This window comes from Mastacembelus armatus, chromosome 11 (assembly GCF_900324485.2).
Source record: "Mastacembelus armatus chromosome 11, fMasArm1.2, whole genome shotgun sequence".
Taxonomy (NCBI): Eukaryota; Metazoa; Chordata; class Actinopteri; order Synbranchiformes; family Mastacembelidae; genus Mastacembelus; species Mastacembelus armatus.
In genome coordinates this window covers 20396792-20414951 of record NC_046643.1, presented here as the reverse complement: position 1 = coordinate 20414951, position 18160 = coordinate 20396792, and the positions used below count along the sequence as shown (strand labels likewise).

The 18160-nt window shown below is 40.2% G+C and overlaps 1 protein-coding gene and 1 gene segment (V, D, J or C); one reads left to right on the top strand and one right to left on the bottom strand.

Moving 5' to 3' along the window:
* Positions 1–1180: 1180 nt before the first annotated feature.
* LOC113126874 (Ig kappa chain V-III region MOPC 63-like) lies at positions 1181–6169 on the bottom strand. The segment is given in 5 exon segments: positions 1181–1678; positions 2357–2389; positions 4662–4666; positions 5692–6010; positions 6118–6169. Coding segments are annotated over 5 exon segments (735 nt in total).
* A 3717-nt stretch (positions 6170–9886) lies between these two features.
* Positions 9887–18071, top strand: LOC113126858 (myelin-associated glycoprotein-like). Of its 2 annotated transcripts, XM_026301056.2 has the most exons (12): positions 9887–10199; positions 10603–10656; positions 11195–11403; positions 11894–12047; positions 12901–13058; positions 13158–13311; positions 14484–14620; positions 14894–15026; positions 15538–15634; positions 15835–15853; positions 16349–16426; positions 16833–18071. In XM_026301056.2, the coding sequence occupies exons 2-12, from the start codon at positions 10608–10610 to the stop codon at positions 16902–16904; spliced, it is 1260 nt and encodes a 419-aa protein (XP_026156841.1). In that variant the 5' UTR covers positions 9887–10199; positions 10603–10607; the 3' UTR covers positions 16905–18071. The 2 variants fall into 2 exon arrangements, with proteins under 2 accessions (XP_026156841.1, XP_026156842.1); XM_026301057.2 differs by lacking the exons at positions 16349–16426; positions 16833–18071 and having other exon boundaries at positions 9890–10199; positions 15538–15636; positions 15835–16308.
* The last annotated feature ends 89 nt before the right edge of the window (positions 18072–18160 follow it).

The following is an 18160-nucleotide window of genomic DNA, read 5'->3' as shown; positions in this document are numbered from 1 at the left end:
TTATTACTGTCAGAGTTTACATGATATCAACAGTCAGTGGGTGTTCACACAGTGAAATATGGTCGTACAAAAACCTCCCTCAGTCAGACTGAACAGAAACTGAACTGACTGCTGCAGCTGGAAACTACTGCAGAGACTGATACAGTTCACTGAGGACACACATCAGTTAAACAGAGTCTATAGAACAACTACTGAATGTGCTGTATGTGCTTACAAAGAATCAGTACATATACTTGAATTGTTCCTCTTAACACTTTTCTTTAACCAAGTCATTTCCGTTTGAAAAAACTTTTAATTCACTCTATCCCAAAATCATCTTTTATGCTGATGACCTCCTATTATACATCACAATATCTTCATTTTCCTTTTTTCACTTATTAATACAATCACTATTTAAAAACAAGAACAATAATAGTTTCCCCACATTACCTTTTATTTAGCTTTGTGCTATAATGTATTTTAATGAGAGATCACAATTGAGTTAATCAACCTGTGAAAACTGAGTTAGTCTGTATTTCACCTAAAGCTGATTTTCTCCTGACTACCCTAAAGAAAGACACAAACAACTGCACAGTATTATTTTTTTTGTATTTTGTTTTACATGTCTGGTTGTAAAATAAAGTTAAATCTGAAAACAGACTTGTTACCAACCACATTAGAAAATATTAATTACAGTTTGTTTATTCCAACTGAAATAATTTGTTGTGTATGAAATAAACCTTATGTCCATTTTGATTCAAGCCCAGAAACCAAAGAACCAGCAGAGCTGAATACAGCTGTTCCTTCCCAGGATCAACCATCTCTCCGACCTCCACCTGGATGCTGATGTGACTGTCTGGTGGTTGGCTTGAACTGGCCACTGCTGAAACATCACTGGACAGAAAATGGCTTTGGGATATGAAGCTTTTAGGCTGGTGAGAGGAGGCTGAGCTGTCAATCACACGCGCCACCGTCCTGCTCATGGACCATAGCAGAGAATGCGTCCGGCTTTTCATCTGACGAAGGCTCCTCTCAAACCTCAGCAGAACCTCCATCTCCATTCCTCTGACGTTTTTGGAGAAATGATCAACATCTCTTCAGATAGTTTTTATAGAATTACGTCTAAAAACAGAAACTGATGATCATATTCTAGCATGTTAATATTTGTGGAATTTAAATAGACATCTGAAGAGAAACTTTGTTGATTCAAAGACAAACTTTATTATCTTCAAATGTGAACAGTGTCAGCGTCACCATGAGCAGAAAAATATCACTATTGAAATCTTTTATTCTAAACAAAGAGACAGAGTTGCAGAGAGCAGAGTAAAACTGGAATCAGAATAAAACCAGTATTGGAGTCCCAGTGAGTCAGGTCAGGACTGGGAGCACTGGTCTCTCCTCAGTGTCTCTGTGACCGGACTCTGGGAGCCCTGGGTGGCCTCACAAGTCACAGAGCCCACCTTCCTCCACTGGTCTGCAGGGAGCCTCAGGGTGCTGCTCCAGCTGTAGCGGCCGTCCTTCCCCAGCACCCCGGGGCTCCTGCTCTCCTCCCAGCTGCTGCTGCTTCTGCCGTCCACCTTCCAGGCCAGACTCCAGTCTGAGGGGAAGCCCTTGTTGGCCAGGCACATGAGCGTGGCCTTCCCCTGCTGCAGCTCCTGGCTGGAGGGGCCCAGCACCGTCAGGGTGGGACGGACATCACCTAGGAGACACCGATCGGCTTAGAGCACAGGTACCACACAGCTGTCAATCAAACAGCAGACACCTGGACACCTTTCCTGTGTCAGAGTGGATTTTCTCCTTTAAGGACTTTGTGTCAGATGGTTTTTCTGCTCCACCAGTCACTGACTCACACATTGTTTCACTTCCCTTTAACAAACCTCTCATGCACATCAGCACAGAGACAGTCAGCTCACAGTTTGACCTGAAATATGTCAAACTACAGACGATACAAAACTGGATCATCAAAAACATCCAACATATTTACATTCAAATATTTAGTGAAAGAAACAAACACAGAAAATGACCTGAATGAACTTCATGTTGATTTCAGTCATTAACAAACTGTTCACGTTTATCAGTCCAAATTCAATTCAATTCAAATTAAAGTTATTATAATAATAGTTAAGATGGAAATTTTAAAATAATCTTCAATCATTTTAAAGTAGAATTAAAGTTTCAGTGTTTTTAGAGTTGAAGTGGTTTAAATTTGAGCAACTTTGAATCAAACTGCTCTGAGTTCACCTTCATGAAGGAGGTGGAATAAAACCATAAATACTAAACAAATTACAAATATAAATGAAAGTTTGATCAGACAGAAACATTAATAACAGAATTTAAAATGTCACTTTACAATATTAGTATTTGTGCAGAAACTTACTTCCAACTTCCAGGCTGGTTCCTCCACCAAAAGGCAACCACAGTGACACAAACTGATTGAGGCGTCGTACAAAAACCTCTCAGTGCAGAGACTTGGCTCTCTGAGTCTGAAACAAACAAACTCAACAAAAACAGTCTGGTTGAAAAGAAATTTATACCACATATGCAATGAAAACGTAACTACAATGGCTTCACATACAGTATTTTGAATATTTTTAAAATTATGTTCAAAAGAAAATGTTTTCTTAGTTAATCCAACAATAAATGTACAAAAGAATTAAGTCATTTTGACCAGATAATATCTGTGGAAAAATAAATCCAAAATCCTGCAACATAGGTTTGGAAAATGTTCCCCAAAGGTTTGTCCTTCATTAATAATCAGCCTGATCAGAGTGATCCAAGTCCCTGTTGGACTCAGGCAGAACATTTCCATAGAGAGCCACTTTGCATCAGCAGCACCATGCTCCAGTGCTCTGGGACAGTTTATAGTCCTGAGAGTTGAACACTGGATGACTGACAGCTGTCCTTCATGACAACAGAAGCCACAGAAATCCTCCTCATCAAAAACATGACTCTGATCTCCGTCCTCATCTGGACTCTCCTCTGCTGCTGCTTCACAGGTAAAGTCCAGAGAATCCAACTCCTCTCCTCTATGAACATCCGTCGCTGTGAAATGAAGCCGACAAAACCATGAGGCTGCTTTATGTTATTGTCTGTGTGTCCTCAGAGTCCAGAGGCCAGGTCACACTGACTCAACCTGGAGCAGTGAGGTCTGCTCTGGGAGGCTCCGTCACCATCAGCTGTAAGGCCAGTCAGAATGTTAATGGTGGAAGCTATTTACACTGGTACCAACAGAGAGATGGAGAAAGTCCTAAACTGCTCATTTACTGGGCTAGCACTCGAGCATCAGGGACTCCAGATCGTTTTACAGGCAGTGGATCAAACTCTGACTTCACTCTGACCATCAGTGGAGTCCAGGCTGAAGATGCAGCAGTTTATTACTGTCAGAGTGAACACTACATCAACAGTCAGTGGTTGTTGACACAGTGAAAAATGGTCGTACAAAAACCTCCCTCAGTCAGACTGAACAGAAAGTGAACTGACTGCAGTACAACTACTGCAGAGACTGATACAGTTCATTGAAACACATCAGTTAAACAGAGTCTATAGAGCAACTACTGAATATTCTGTATGTGCTTACGTGACATCATTTGACATAGTTTGTTTCTCTTTAGGTATTTAATATATCCAAATTTACAGCATCACAAAATCAGCTTTTATGCTGATGACCTCCTAATATTCATCAGAATATGCTCATTGTCCCTTTCTCAGTTTGTTATAGAATCACTAGATAAAGGCAGTTTTCTGTCTCCTCACTTGGCCTATAATTCAAATGTCACTAAGTTGAAGTAATTTCAAGTATTTCCCTTTATGCTAAACTAAATACGGATTAATTTAAAGTTTAGAAAATTTTTTTTCTTGTCTGACTTATTTACAAAACTCTGTCTCCATTTACTTTCTTACTTTTTATATTTGTTTTCATTTAATTTCTAGACAACTCTTTTAAACATATTCACTACATTTAGTGACTATAAGACCTGCATATACCTGTAAACATGTATCTGGCTTTTTAGGCTTTTCAGTTGTCACATTGCACATCTTATTATAAACACTTCACTCTCAACTGATGTTTCTCCTAATTTTTTCAAAACAGCTATGGTGGAAACTCTTTTGAAAAGAAGTCATTTCGATCCATCATTTTAAAATAACTAATAACCCATTTCTGATATTGACATTATTTAAAAATTGGTTAATGCCCAGCTGAAGGACTATTTAGACAGACATAATACTCATGATCTATTTCAGTCTGGTTTCACGAAGCACTATAGCACAGAAACAGCCCTGATCAATGTGAGAAATATACATCTAAATACTGATGCAGGTAAAACAACAATCCATATTTTATTAAATCTGTCAGCTGCATTTGCCACAGTGGGCCACACCATCCTTCTAGATAGACTTGAAAACTTGGTAGGTCTATGGGGATGGTATTGGACTGGTTCAAATCATATCTTCAAGATAGAAAATATTTTGTCTCTCTTGCCTGGTGTATGGGGTCCCACAGGGTTCAATACTTGGGCTTCTTTTTAGTCTTTATATGCTTCCATCATTCATGACTATAATGTTGAATACCACAATCATGCTGATGATACTGAAATCAATCTGTCATCCTGAGTGATTGATAATGCCCTGCTAGACCATTTATGAAGGTTCTTGTATAAATTTACGGATGAAATCAAACTTTCTCCAACTGATCAAGGAAAACTGCAGTCAATGTATTTGTAAACAAAGTAGTAGATTAATACTTCAACTTTCTATTTCCCAGCAACTCTAAAATGGCAATACCTGTGTTGAGAATGTTGGAGTTTGGTTGGACTCTGATATGAATTTTTATAATCATGTTAAATCCATAACTAATTCAGCCTTTTACAATCTAAAGAAACTTACCAGGCTCGGAGACTTAATGTCCACACATAATTATGTGAGACTCACTTATGCCTTTGTCACCACACAACATGACCCCTGTAACAGTATTTTAACTGGACTTCATGGAAAGTCAATCAAACAACTTCAACTTGTACAAAGTGCAGCAAAGTTTTAACAAGAACTAGGAAAAAAGAACATGTTACTCCAGTTCTTCAGACTTTGCACTGGTTACCTGTCTCTTTAGGACTGACTATAGGATTATAGTATATTGTTGACTGTTAAAGCATCTTTGAGCTCATTATCTAAGAGACTTTTTAGTGAGATACACAGGAAAATGAAGCCTGAGATCACAGAATCATAATTTTCTAATTAACCTGAAGCCCACAGCGAAGCATGAGGAAGCTACTTTTAACTATTTCACAACTAAACCTTGGAATAAGCTCCCCATATATTTAGTCTAAAAGGTTCCTGTTTTCTCAGGCTTTGAAATAAGTCTCCTTACTGTACTTGTTGAGTGGGGACTTTGAATGTGGATAATCATTTTTACACCTGCATGTTATTTTTCTGTTATTGTTGCTACTGATGTTTTTTTATGCAGTGAATTTTGTATTAATTTTGTTTTAAATTGTATTTTCTTATTTTGCTAAATATCTTGAGATGTCTTTGACAGGATATGGGTGATAGATACATAAATTTAAGTTTCATTGAGTTCTATAGACTCTGTTTAACTGATGTGTTTCAGTGAACTGTATCAGTCTCTGCAGTACTTTCCAGCTGCAGCAGTCAGTTCAGTTTCTGTTCAGTATGACTGAGGGAGGTTTTTGTATGACCATTTTTCACTGTGAGAACACACCCTGACTGTTGATGTAGTGATGGCTCTGACAGTAATAAACTGCTGCATCTTTAGCCTGGACTCCACTGATGGTCAGAGTGAAGTCAGAGTTTGATCCACTGCCTGTAAAACGATCTGGAGTCCCTGATTCTCGAGTGCTAGCAGCATAAATGAGCAGTTTAGGACTTTCTCCATCTCTCTGTTGGTACCAGGCTAAATGATGGTAATTGCTCCAAACATAAACATCCTGACTGGTCTTACATCTGATGGTGACGGAGCCTCCCAGAGCAGAGCTCACTGCTCCAGGCTGAGTCACTGTGACCTGGCCACTGGACTCTGAGGACACAGAAACAAAAACGTAAAGCAGCCTCATGGTTTTGTCGGCTTCATTTCACAGCAACGGATGTTCATAGAGGAGAGGAGTTGGATTCTCTGGACTTTACCTGTGAAGCAGCAGCAGAGGAGAGTCCAGATGAGGACGGAGATCAGAGTCATGTTTTTGATGAGGAGGATTTCTGTGGCTTCTGTTGTCATGAAGGACAGCTGTCAGTCATCCAGCGTTCAACTCTCAGGACTATAAACTGTCCCAGAGCACTGGAGCATGGTTCTGCTGATACAAAGTGGCTCTCTATGGAAATGTGATCTGTGAAGCCACCAAGGGCTCCCAGAGTCCTGTCACAGTGGAACTGAGGAGAGACGAGTGTCCCTAGTTCTGATCTGCCTCACTGGGACTCTGCTATTGGTTTTACTCCAATACTAGTTTTACTCTGTCTCGGTGTTTAGGACAAAAGGCCTCCAGCACCGTCAGGTTGCGGGCCAGTCGACCCACTGCAGGCAGACAGAAATAATTGTAGAGAAACTGGGAGTTTGTATGAAACTGGTCTTCAGCGTTTGATTTCCCTCTTTGAGCTCAGTAACCATGGCAACAGGCAGGCATCACTGCTGAACCATGGCAACAGGCAGGTTTCAGTACGAAAGATAAAAATGTTGACGCAAGAACCTTTTTGTGGTTATGTCAGTTAAACCAGTCTGGTTTTTCCACCAAACATGTCCCACACTGATTTAAACAAGTCAGTGTACAAAAACCTCTCACTGTAGACATGACTCTCTGACTTTGAAACTGAAAACATTAGCAAAGAATGTACTTACTTTCTTGAAAAAGTGTGTCTGACCAAACATGATTTAAATTTTTATTGTACGTTTAAGACTGAGATATGACCATCCCTGAAACTAAAATACAACACAGACAGATCTTCTCCTTGGTAAATTCTTCAGTGCATCCAAATCCACCTTAAAGTAATTTGCTTCGGTGGCGTAGTGGTAGCTTGCCCGTACATGAATCCAGGGGATGCCGGTTTGACTCCCGGGCCAGCTGTCACAAAAATAACCTGCATGTCTTCTGATTTCCTGTCTCTCTCCACTGTCCTATCAATAAAGGCAGAAATGCCTGAAAAAATCTTTAAAAAAAAAAAAAAGTAATTTGCTTAGTCCTGAACTGACAGATCTGTTTATTCATTGATCAGCAGCCTGATCAGAGTGATCCAAGTCCCTGTTGGACTCAGTCAGAACATTTCCATAGAGAGCCACTTTGCATCAGCAGCACCATGCTCCAGTGCTCTGGGACAGTTTATAGTCCTGAGAGTTGAACACTGGATGACTGACAGCTGTCCTTCATGACAACAGAAGCCACAGAAATCCTCCTCATCAAAAACATGACTCTGATCTCCGTCCTCATCTGGACTCTCCTCTGCTGCTGCTTCACAGGTAAAGTCCAGAGAATCCAACTCCTCTCCTCTATGAACATCCGTCGCTGTGAAATGAAGCCGACAAAACCATGAGGCTGCTTTATGTTTTTGTCTGTGTGTCCTCAGAGTCCAGAGGCCAGTACACAGTGACTCAGCCTGGAGCAGTGAGCTCTGCTCTGGAAGGCTCTGTCACCATCAGATGTAAGATCAGTCAAGATGTTTATGTTTACAGCAGTAAACATTGTTTAGCCTGGTACCAACAGAGAGATGGAGAAACTCCTAAACTGCTCATTTATGGTGCTAACACTCGAGAATCAGGGACTCCAGGTCGTTTTACAGGCAGTGGATCAAACTCTGACTTCACTCTGACCATCAGTGGAGTCCAGGCTGAAGATGCAGCAGTTTATTACTGTCAGAGTTTTCACTACATTAACAATCAGTGGGTGTTCACACAGTGAAAAACAGTCATACAAAAACCTCCCTCAGTCAGACTGAACAGAAACTGAACTGACTGCTGCAGCTGGAAACTACTGCAGAGACTGATACAGTTCACTGACACACATCAGTTAAAGAGAGTCTGTAGAATAACTACTGAATATTCTGTATGTGCTTACTAGACATCATTAGACATTGTTTTTTTGTCTTTAGACTTTTAATATATCCTAATTTACAGCATCACAAAATCAGCTTTTATGCTGATGACCTCCTAATATACATCAGAATATGCTCACTGTCCCTTTCTCATGATCTATTTCAGTCTGGTTTCATGAAGCACTATAGCACGGAAACAGCCCTGATCAAAATAGTGAATGATATACATCCAAATACTGATGCAGGTAAAACATCAAACCTTATTTGACTAGATCTGTGGGCTGCATTTACCACAGTGGGCCACACCATCCTTCTAGATAGACTTGAAACCTTGGTTGGTCTGAGGATGGTATTGGACTGGTTGAAATCATATCTTCAAGATAGAAAATATTTTGTCTCTCTTGCTCGTTATAATTTCTCTTCAACCAGTTTAGCCTATGGGGTCCCACAGGGTTCAATACTTGGACTTATTTTTAATCTTTACACACGTCCATCAATGTTGAATATAAAGTTGAATACCACAATCATGCTGATGATACTGAGTAATACCAAAGTGGAAAACCTGTTGTTTGGTTGGACTCTGATATGAATTTTTATAATCATGTTAAATCCATAACTAATTCAGCCTTTTACAATCTAAAGAAGAACTAGGAACTAGGAAAACAGAACATGTTACTCCAGTTCTTCAGACTTTGCACTGGTTGCCTGTCTCTTTTAGAACTATAAGACTATACAGCGCATTGTTGACTGTTAAAGCATTGTATGATCTTGAAGCTCATTATCTAAGAGACGTCTTAGTGAGATACACAGGAACACGAAGCCTGAGATCACAGAATCATAATTTGCTAATTAACCTGAAGCCCACAGCGAAGCATGAGGAAGCTACTTTTAACTATTATGCAACTAAACCTTGGAATAAGCTCCCCATAGATTTAGAGTCTAAAAGGTTCCTGTTTTCTCAGGCTTTGAAATAAGTCTCCTTACTGTACTTGATGAGTGGGGACTTTGAATGTGGATAATCATTTTTACACCTGCATGTTGTTTTTCTTTTATTGTTGCTACTGTTGTTTTTTTTTTTTATGCAGTGAATTTTTTATTAATTTTGTTTTAAATTGTATTGTCTTATTTTGTTAAATGACAACAGAAACCACAGAAATCCTCCTCATCTAAAACATGACTCTGATCTCCGTCCTCATCTGGACTCTCCTCAGCTGCTGCTTCACAGGTAAAGTCCAGAGAATCCAACTCCAGGCAGAATGTGTACACACATAAGTTTCCTTTAGTCTTTTTTATTTTTCTTTTTTTACTTCTGGTTTTACCAAGTTCACGGACAATGTTTAAGTCCTAAGCAAATTAGCTGATTCCTTGCACAAAACTGAATGGTGTCTGCTAAGAATATGTTCTCACTTCTTAGCATTTTAAATTGTATGTTTCATTCAGCTGTTTCATGTTTTGCTCTTTTTCGTCATAACTTGTCTATATTTTCTGTTTTGTTCTTGCTATGCTGTTATCTGGACAGGTAGCTGGCCAGTCCCTGGTAGTTCATGAACATCTTGCCGGAAGTGGCAGGGTCGGGGACAGAGTACTGGGCTGCCATATCAGCACACACAACCCAGAAGCTGCAAAATGATGATGCAAATATACGTGTTGACATCTTTATAAACTGCAAAATCAAATTTCATTGCCTCTTTAATAGGAATGTGTGTAAACCCCCAACATTCAAATAACATCATAAAGTAAAGCCTGCACATTACTATTTGTTTTACTATTCCTGCTTTCAGTCCAGTCTACAAGTACTTACATGTATAATCAAGATCACATCATCTAATCCTGCAGGCATCTAATCTGGGTCGTCATCTTCTAACCCTGAAACGAACTCTGGTTATAACTCGCCCACGTACCCCTAACCCCTGTAATTAGGTCAACAACGCTCTAAACTTTGACAACATCCATTGTAGAGCGTTTCCATTTACAGACAGTTTAATAGACAAACTAACTAAGATGTGACTTTTCTAACACAACAGGTCAAGATTTCAACAGACGCTATTTTTACAAATTTCACAACTTTCCCTGCTTTAACCCAAACGGATGCTCAGTACAGTTCCTGACTCCAGCACTTCCTTTTTTCACACTGGGTCCACACAGGTTTACTTTGGATGAGTCGTCTGACAGGTGAAGACACAGTATATGTAAGTGTGTGCGATCACAAAACTGTTTTAACCTGAGCAAATAACTGAAGTACATGTTGTTTAAATGTAACGTTTCCGTACTACTAAATTTACATTTGTTGGTTGAGTCAGGATGTTTGGAAACTAACATAAATGATGCTAAGTAATGAGTCAATGTTTTTCTTTGGCTTTTTCACAGTTTCCTTAATATCTTAATTTTATTTTTCAGCTGTTGCAGTTTGTTTTGGCTGTGGGTTGAAAGCACTGCAGACCTTGGTCTGAAATCATTAGTTTTAGTTATTCACAAAACTGTGCATTCTGTTATGGGCTAAAATGAGCAGCAGTAATTGTTTTCTCATTAAATGTAAATTTAATTCTATTTGTTTTGACTCATCTGTTTGTGCTTGTGCTTCATCTCCTCCAGCTGAGATGGGTGTTGTTCTTGTGACTGTAACTTTGCTCATCACTGTGATGCAAGGTCAGTACTTCCCTGATTTTCTACATCATAGACATTTACACAAATACAGAATTTTTTTTTCCAGCCAGCACTGGTGAAGTATTCAGATCTTATACTTTAGTAAAATGATTAATACTATACTGTAAAAAAGGAAATCTTGCACTGAGTATTTATAGTATAATCAGGAAAATATGCTTAAAGTATTAAAAGTACAAACACACTGCATGTGTATTATTAATATATGCTCCATTATGTCATCAGATTATTATTATTCTTGATTAATCATATTGAGAGAATTTTCTTGTTATAAGTTTATGGTTTAATGATTCATTCTTAACTTTTCTTATACTTACCATGTAAACTGTTCCGTAAGCAAAGCTGTCAGATGAAGTGCAGCAAGAAAATATTTCTAAAATACAGTGAAGTAGTACTAATACTTAATGTTCCACCATGTTCTGGGATGTAAAGTATTAAAATGAAGATGAATGAATATGAAGGAGAAAAACTCTGGTAGACAACATGTTCTGCTCTGTGTCAGACTTGAATTTTGCCCCCTCAGGCGTCTTTTGTGGAACCTGGGATGTGACGCTGCCCCAAAGCATCATGGGTATCAGTAACTCCTGTGTCACAGTCCTGTGTCTCTTCGAGATCCCTGCTGAGCACGAAGCAAATTTGCTAAACTGCTCCAAGAGTGGTGTTTGGAGGAAAGGAAACGTGTTTGGTGATGTCGTCTTAAATTCACACAACCCTTTCACTAACATCATCCATGTAGGTTTTTCATTTTTCCCTCATCTCCTGTCAAACAACTTGATTAAAGCTGTGGCCTCTAAAAAAACAACATCAAACCAGTAAAATAATTAAAAGCAGCCAATAAATAAATACGTTACCTAAAAGGATTAAAGGCTTAAACGTGATTTTTCTTTATCTTGTTACATGCAAATCTTTGAAACGTTAAATCATTTGACTTTATCATTTCTGACAACAGCTGGTTTGTGTTGGCCATAAAGTTCATACAGAATCACTAGATTGTCATTTGTAAAGTGAAATTGTCAAAAAAGTGAGTGTGACAAACATCAGCACTCACATCTTGCCATTTTATACTTGCTGTGTGTGATTACTCTGGAATGAGTCCACGTCATCCCACATGTCCACTACACCATTTCTTTAACCTGAGCCTGACATGCTCAATGTATGTGGGAGGTTCTGGCCTTTATAAGACTTTATAATAAAACTGGCATTGCTCTTAAAACTCTTTTAGGGGAAAGTAGTCGGGGACTTAACGAAGAAGAACTGCACAACAATGTTCTACAGCTTCCCAAAGGACTACAACGACATGTACTTCTTTAGGCTGGACTGTCCGAACAGCCTCAAGTTCAGCTTCACCGATGGGGTCAGAATTACGGTTCAGTCAGGTATGGATGCATCAAAAACAGCAGAACATGCTGACTGTGGTCTCAAAAGTATGCAAATATTTGACCCTGGGTTATTTGACCCCCAGGGCTCATAGTGGAGCAAATCTCACCCATTTCTCCTTATTTTTCTCCTCCATTTCTTCCAAAGACCAAGTCCTGCCAACAGCTGCTCCACCTGCAGCTTCTTCTCAGACATGTTCTGAACTAGAAGCAGCTATAAACCGTCTGTGGTGTGAAAATGGTCAGCAAACGCTGCTTTGGTTAGACTTTGTATATCTGGAATATAGGTCTTCTATCCCTTTTTGAATAACCAGCACAGACTACTGCCCCCTGCTGGTGTAGAGAGGTATTTCCTCTCACCAGGGTTAGGGTACTGGAGTCTGTGTGGTGGGTTCAAGTGACACTTTTCAGTGACCAAACATTAGACCTTTGTCGGTTTGTTCTTTGCTCTTGGCTTGTTGTGTTTCTCTGCCCTTAGTTGGACTGAAACATCTCAAAATTGGATAATGAGATAAATTTTATTCAGGACGGATGAATCGACGACCTTTTGTTCAGCATTCATGCTCACTAGAGGTCGACTCCCTCAGACTTTTCCTCTTGCACCACCATGATGTTAACTTTTAGGTCTTTCAATGAAATATCTGACATTACAAGATGTTGGGCCACCAGCCCGTGTAAAGTAGGTGATGTTGGGAGTGAGTGCACATGCATTAATAGAAATATTGATGAAACAGAGAAAATAAAACCTAAAAAAGAAAAAAAAAAGTAAAAAACGTTAAAAAGAACAAAAACACACACAGGGAAATAAAAAAATAAAAAACTCTAACGTGATGTCTGTGTCCTCCAACAACAGACCCGTTGCCCCCATTGCTGAACTTTGTGAGTCAGGTGGCAGAGGGAGACCAGGTGAGGCTGCAGTGCTCAGTCCCAGTGCCCTGCTCCAGCCTGCCCCCCTCCCTCACCTGGCTCCCCCAGGACAGCTCCAGGCAAGAGGAGACAGAGATGCTTCAGGTGATATATATATATTTTATTCAGTTCTCAAGCCCATTTGAGTTATTTTTAAGTTTTGCAGTAATTTAGGTGTTTTTGCTCTTTTCTGTGTAAAAACAGAACATGGACAGGCAGGTGACCATGACGTCCACGCTGACTTTCATCGCCACGGCTGACCATCACAACCAGACCATCGCCTGTTCTGTTTCCTACCCGCTGACGAAAGGGGGCAGCACCAGGTCGTCTGCAGCAACCCAGAGAGTCCGCGTGCTCTGTGAGACACTCAGTGTTTGTCTGCATCAGAGGGAACCAGGCAGGGGGAGAAATAAGGCCACAGTGACCCCTGCTGAAGAAGAAGAAAATGACAGCCCTGATATCAAAACCTGCTCAAACAAAACAGATTCTTTAAAAAAGTCCTGAAGGTGGAAAAGTGAAAGAGTTTAGAACAATTTACTCTTAATGGGCATTAAGCTGTTTATACACACACTTTACTACACCTTAGACAAACCTGAGGAAACCTTTGAAGTACTTGTACTTTGTGCTATAGTATTTTACACTTCTACACTATTATGAAAATACTGTACTTTTTGTAGTTTCTACAGTTACTTGAACACTTTATTTACATTTACAATTCAATACAATTAATTTTCCTTCTGTAAACCAGGTCTGGGTGACACTTGTGTATCAAAACCTAGATTTTATTTCTTTCCTCTCACCACCGGACTAAAGTACCAAACTCAGCTCAGTCAGCTGTAAATAGTAAATAGCTACTTTCATACTGATATTAACTTATAATGTCACAATAATAATCATTTTCTGCTGAGTACTCTTATAATTGGAAGCTTAAACACATTTGCTGATGATGCTTTGACTTCGGGGGTGCAGGACTTTTACTCAACTGGTACTTCTGAGGTAGTATTTCAACACTTCTATCAGGCTCTTCCTTCCTCTGACATTGATTTATTGCTCATTACGCTGATGTTGGTTAGACACCGTTATGAGCACAGCTGACCTGTTTCAACATGACTCCGTCTGACGGGGATTTTCTGTGCACAGACTGAAGTATTTCTGCAACCAGTCAGCTGAACTTGTCTCAACTTGGTGATGGAGGAAGTAATGAACCGGTTCTAAGCTGCGAACATGACACAAAGTGCCATTGTACTGCATGTAGCAGTGTCTTTCATTGTAGTAAAAGTACTAATACCACAGTGGATAAATATTCAGTTACAAGTAAAAGTCCTGCATTCGGTATTTTGAATGAGTAAATGTACACAATATTACACAAACATACACCTTTGTATGCTGTATATTTACTAGAACCTAAGTGTTCTAGTTAAATGTTCTTGTACCTGCATCAGTATATAGATCAAATATGTGTCAGATATAAATATATCCGATTGACTTATTTTTCCAAACCTTACCAGAAATCACTGTGTTCACCCACAGATGCTCCGAGATTCACTGTGGCCACCGTCAGCACGTCTCGTCCCGTTTCTGAAGGCCGCACTGTGACGTTCAAATGTTCCAGTGACGCCAACCCGCCTGTGAGCAGCTACACCTGGTACAGAGACGACAGCGGAAAAGTGAGCGACAATTGTCTTGTACTTTGTACTGTGTCACCTGTACTGTGTGGGGCTTTGAGTGTAAAATACCCCTGTCAAGTTTAGTTTTGGACCTTTGGATGAAAAAAGGATCTTGTGGGTGTTTCCCTATTTTTTGGCCTTGTAGTATATTATGCAGGTCCATCTCTGTATGTTCACCAAAGTGGAATTCAGGAATTGTTGTACAACAGAGACAGACCTGGGTTTGATAAACAGCTCCTACTTAATTCACCCTCACCTCTGTCATCATCACAGCTGAATAAGATGGGTGAGGGAGACATGCTGACCCTGCAGGTCAACTGGTCCGACAGCGGGGTGTATCTGTGTGAAGCTCAGACCCCGAGGGGCTCTCAGAGGTCCAACCCGGTGTCTCTGGAAGTTACCACAGGTAAACTTTGAGTGAACCGTTTAATTTTTGAAACTCGATGATGATAGTGCTCTTTCCCTGGTGCTCTGTACGTTTAAAATCTACAGTAACATACACAGCAACTGTTTCTGGTTGTTGGGTGGTATATTTGCTATTAACTAAAACACATGAAAATGCAATAAATATACACCAATGCTTGTTAGTCTGCAGAGACATAGACCTATGAGAGAAAGTGCTCATGTTAAAGCCCAGAGAAGCGTCGATAGACCAGAATGCACCACATCGGTGATCCTGTGTTCATGAGGATGTGCAGAGTAAACGTCCACATTTGTCCTTGTTGTCCAGATTGTCTGGAAAAGGAAAGAAACAAAGAAAAGAAGGAAGTAAACCACAAAAAAGAACTTCATTGCAAAACAACTCAAGAAATGCATCATCGAGTGAAAATATGGGGAAAACACCAACAAACATTTCCTGTAAAAACAAAAAAGTCTTTTCAGTTTCCCAGCTCCTAATAACCTGTTTTCTGTTTCAGGCAGTGAGTGTTTGATGGTTCTTCCCTACATCATATGTGGTGTGGTCTTAGTCCTCTACATCATCACTGTCGTCGTGGGCGTGTACAAGTATCAAAGGTGTAATTATAGTTTTGTGTATCATGCAGTTTTAACCTTCTTATTTCCTCCTCCACAACTCTTTGTCCAGAAAGTGTTTTGGAGCAGCCTGGAAACAGGTTTTCTTACTATTGGATTGATAAGAGAATAAATAACTTGTGAAACTCCACATACACTTTGCTAACATTCCTTCTCTGCTTCTTTCTTTTCCTCCTCTCAAGACTTTCCAGGAGACTGAAGGTAAGCAGGGTGTGTTTTTGACTCAAAGAGAGAAAGTGACAGACAGACACAGAGCTATAGATCTGATAAGGACGTCACAGCGTAGTCATAGTCTCGTCTCCATCCTCATCCTCTCTGCTCAACTGCTGCAGGATGACTAAGGCTAAAAGGCTGATGGCTGCAATGTTTTTAAAGGCACATATCAATACACTGAAAAACTAAAGTGCGGAGAAGCTGAGACACAAAGATGTTTTAGGTAAATAATGTGAAAACAGTGCAAAACAAATGTTATTTTATTGCTTTCTCTGATTCTGGGTCATTCACATCAGACGCAGCTTTTTGTTCTGCAGCTGTAAATCAGTCACATGTTAAAGTAAAGCCACTCTTTCAGTGTCTGTCTAATGCTACTCTCACACTAACCAATATCTACGCCCAATATGCTTTAATTCTAGTTCCACCACAACTAAATATCAACACATATAAATAAGTTTGAACAAATAAACTGTATGTCCTCAGGAGATGGAGCTGAGGGGGGAACACACCTACACCGATCTGACCATGTGCAACATCACCTCTGACTATGACCAGATCCAGGTTCTTTTACATGATCAATCTGTTTATTTATTTAGTGCAGATTAGTCACTACCTAGAAAACTGCTGCTGCATTACTGTGTCCCCACAGGGCTGTAGGGGAAAGTCAGATTATCATTAAAGATAAAGTGAAAGGAAGCAGGAAGAAAAACGTGATTTAACTTTTTTTTTTATCTGTTATGTTCAGGATGAAGTAAAACCGACATATGAAAAATGTCATTTCAGACTTTTATTTTAACTTTTCTTCTCACCTTGTAAACTCATCCTACATTCAGTGATAAGAAAGAGAAGGAAGAGCACGAAGTACATTTAAATGAAGCAACAGCGGAAGCATATTTCCATATAAACGTGTGTGTGTTCTTGTGCCCATGCATGAATTTAACTTTACGTCTTTAATTTCTTCAACCAGCCTCGGGCACCTAAAGCAAAACCTTCGCCTGGAGCTCCGTCGTCCTGCGTCAGACCAGGAGGAACCTGTTAAAGTTTGAATCCAAATTTATATGTTATGAAGCTTCAACATTAACTCTATTTTGTGTCTGCTCCGTTTTCTTTATTTGCTCATTTCAAACATTTTTTTGAAGCTGTGTCATGAATATTTATAGTTAAAACTTTCTGCACCACTGTGTGTCTTTCTACTGTAGATGCCTCGTGCATGTTATTGCACATATTTCCTGCCTTTGTGTCTGGAAAATATATGGTCTGGAAACTGAAACGTATAAATAAAACTTCTAGAAGCATGAATGACGTTTGGCTGCTTCATGCTGAGTTAAAAATGGACTGAGGGGAAGAGGAAAATAGACTTTAATGAAGTTAAAAATACTCTAATATCTTGGGAGTGCAGGAAACCAGAGTCCGGAAAGGCCCGCCTAAAGACAATCAGCGAATCCAAGAGTCTCAGGAGGCTGGCCCAAGCAAAAGAGGTTCTGGAGGTAGTTGCCAAAGGTGAGCAGGGATCAGGAGTCAATCTGGTGGGTGGCTCCTAAGACAAGCTGGATGTGCAGTACTCCATCCTCCAGGACAGGCCGGCAGGTGAACAGGGAGGGTGACCTTGCAGATGAGCAGGGGAACCAGACCCTTACTGAAGGCAAGCTGGAAGCTGGGACTGTTTGGGAGTCCCTCAGGTGAGCAGCCATGTGGCTTTTCCAGTGAGCGCCCTCAGAGGCAGGCAGACAGCTGTACATTCTCAGGCAGCTGATCTTGCAGGCAGACAGAAGCTGACGTGGTCTTGGCAGGGGCACCACAACAGGCAGGAACAGGAGCATGAGTGGTCCTGGTACAAGTGGCTGAACCACTCGTACCAAGAATAAGACTAAAGTGCTCTAAGGTTAAGGTGGGGCTGACGCCTGTGGTTGACGTGGATAAGTCTTGACAACGTCATCGTTGAGGCTTGATAACTGGCTATGGTGCTGCTGGACTAGAGACTGAGGGTTGGACTGGCTGGACTGGAGACTGGGGCGAAGCAGCAGATCCTGATGGTGGCCTGGCGACAACATCAGTGCTGGGGCTTGACTTCATTCTCTGCCGTCACTTGAAGGTTTAAAGCACAAGCAGCCAATAAACTGGGAGTTAAACGTTTATTCATTAGCAAGTCACAAAAAACTTGACAGTGAAGTTTTGAGTAAAATGTTGACATAGTGTTAAACATCCACTTGTAGTGGCCACAACAACATTATTAAACTTGTGTTTAGACTCACAGGACGTGGTTAAGTTTTAGGAAATGCTTGTAATGTGGTTAAA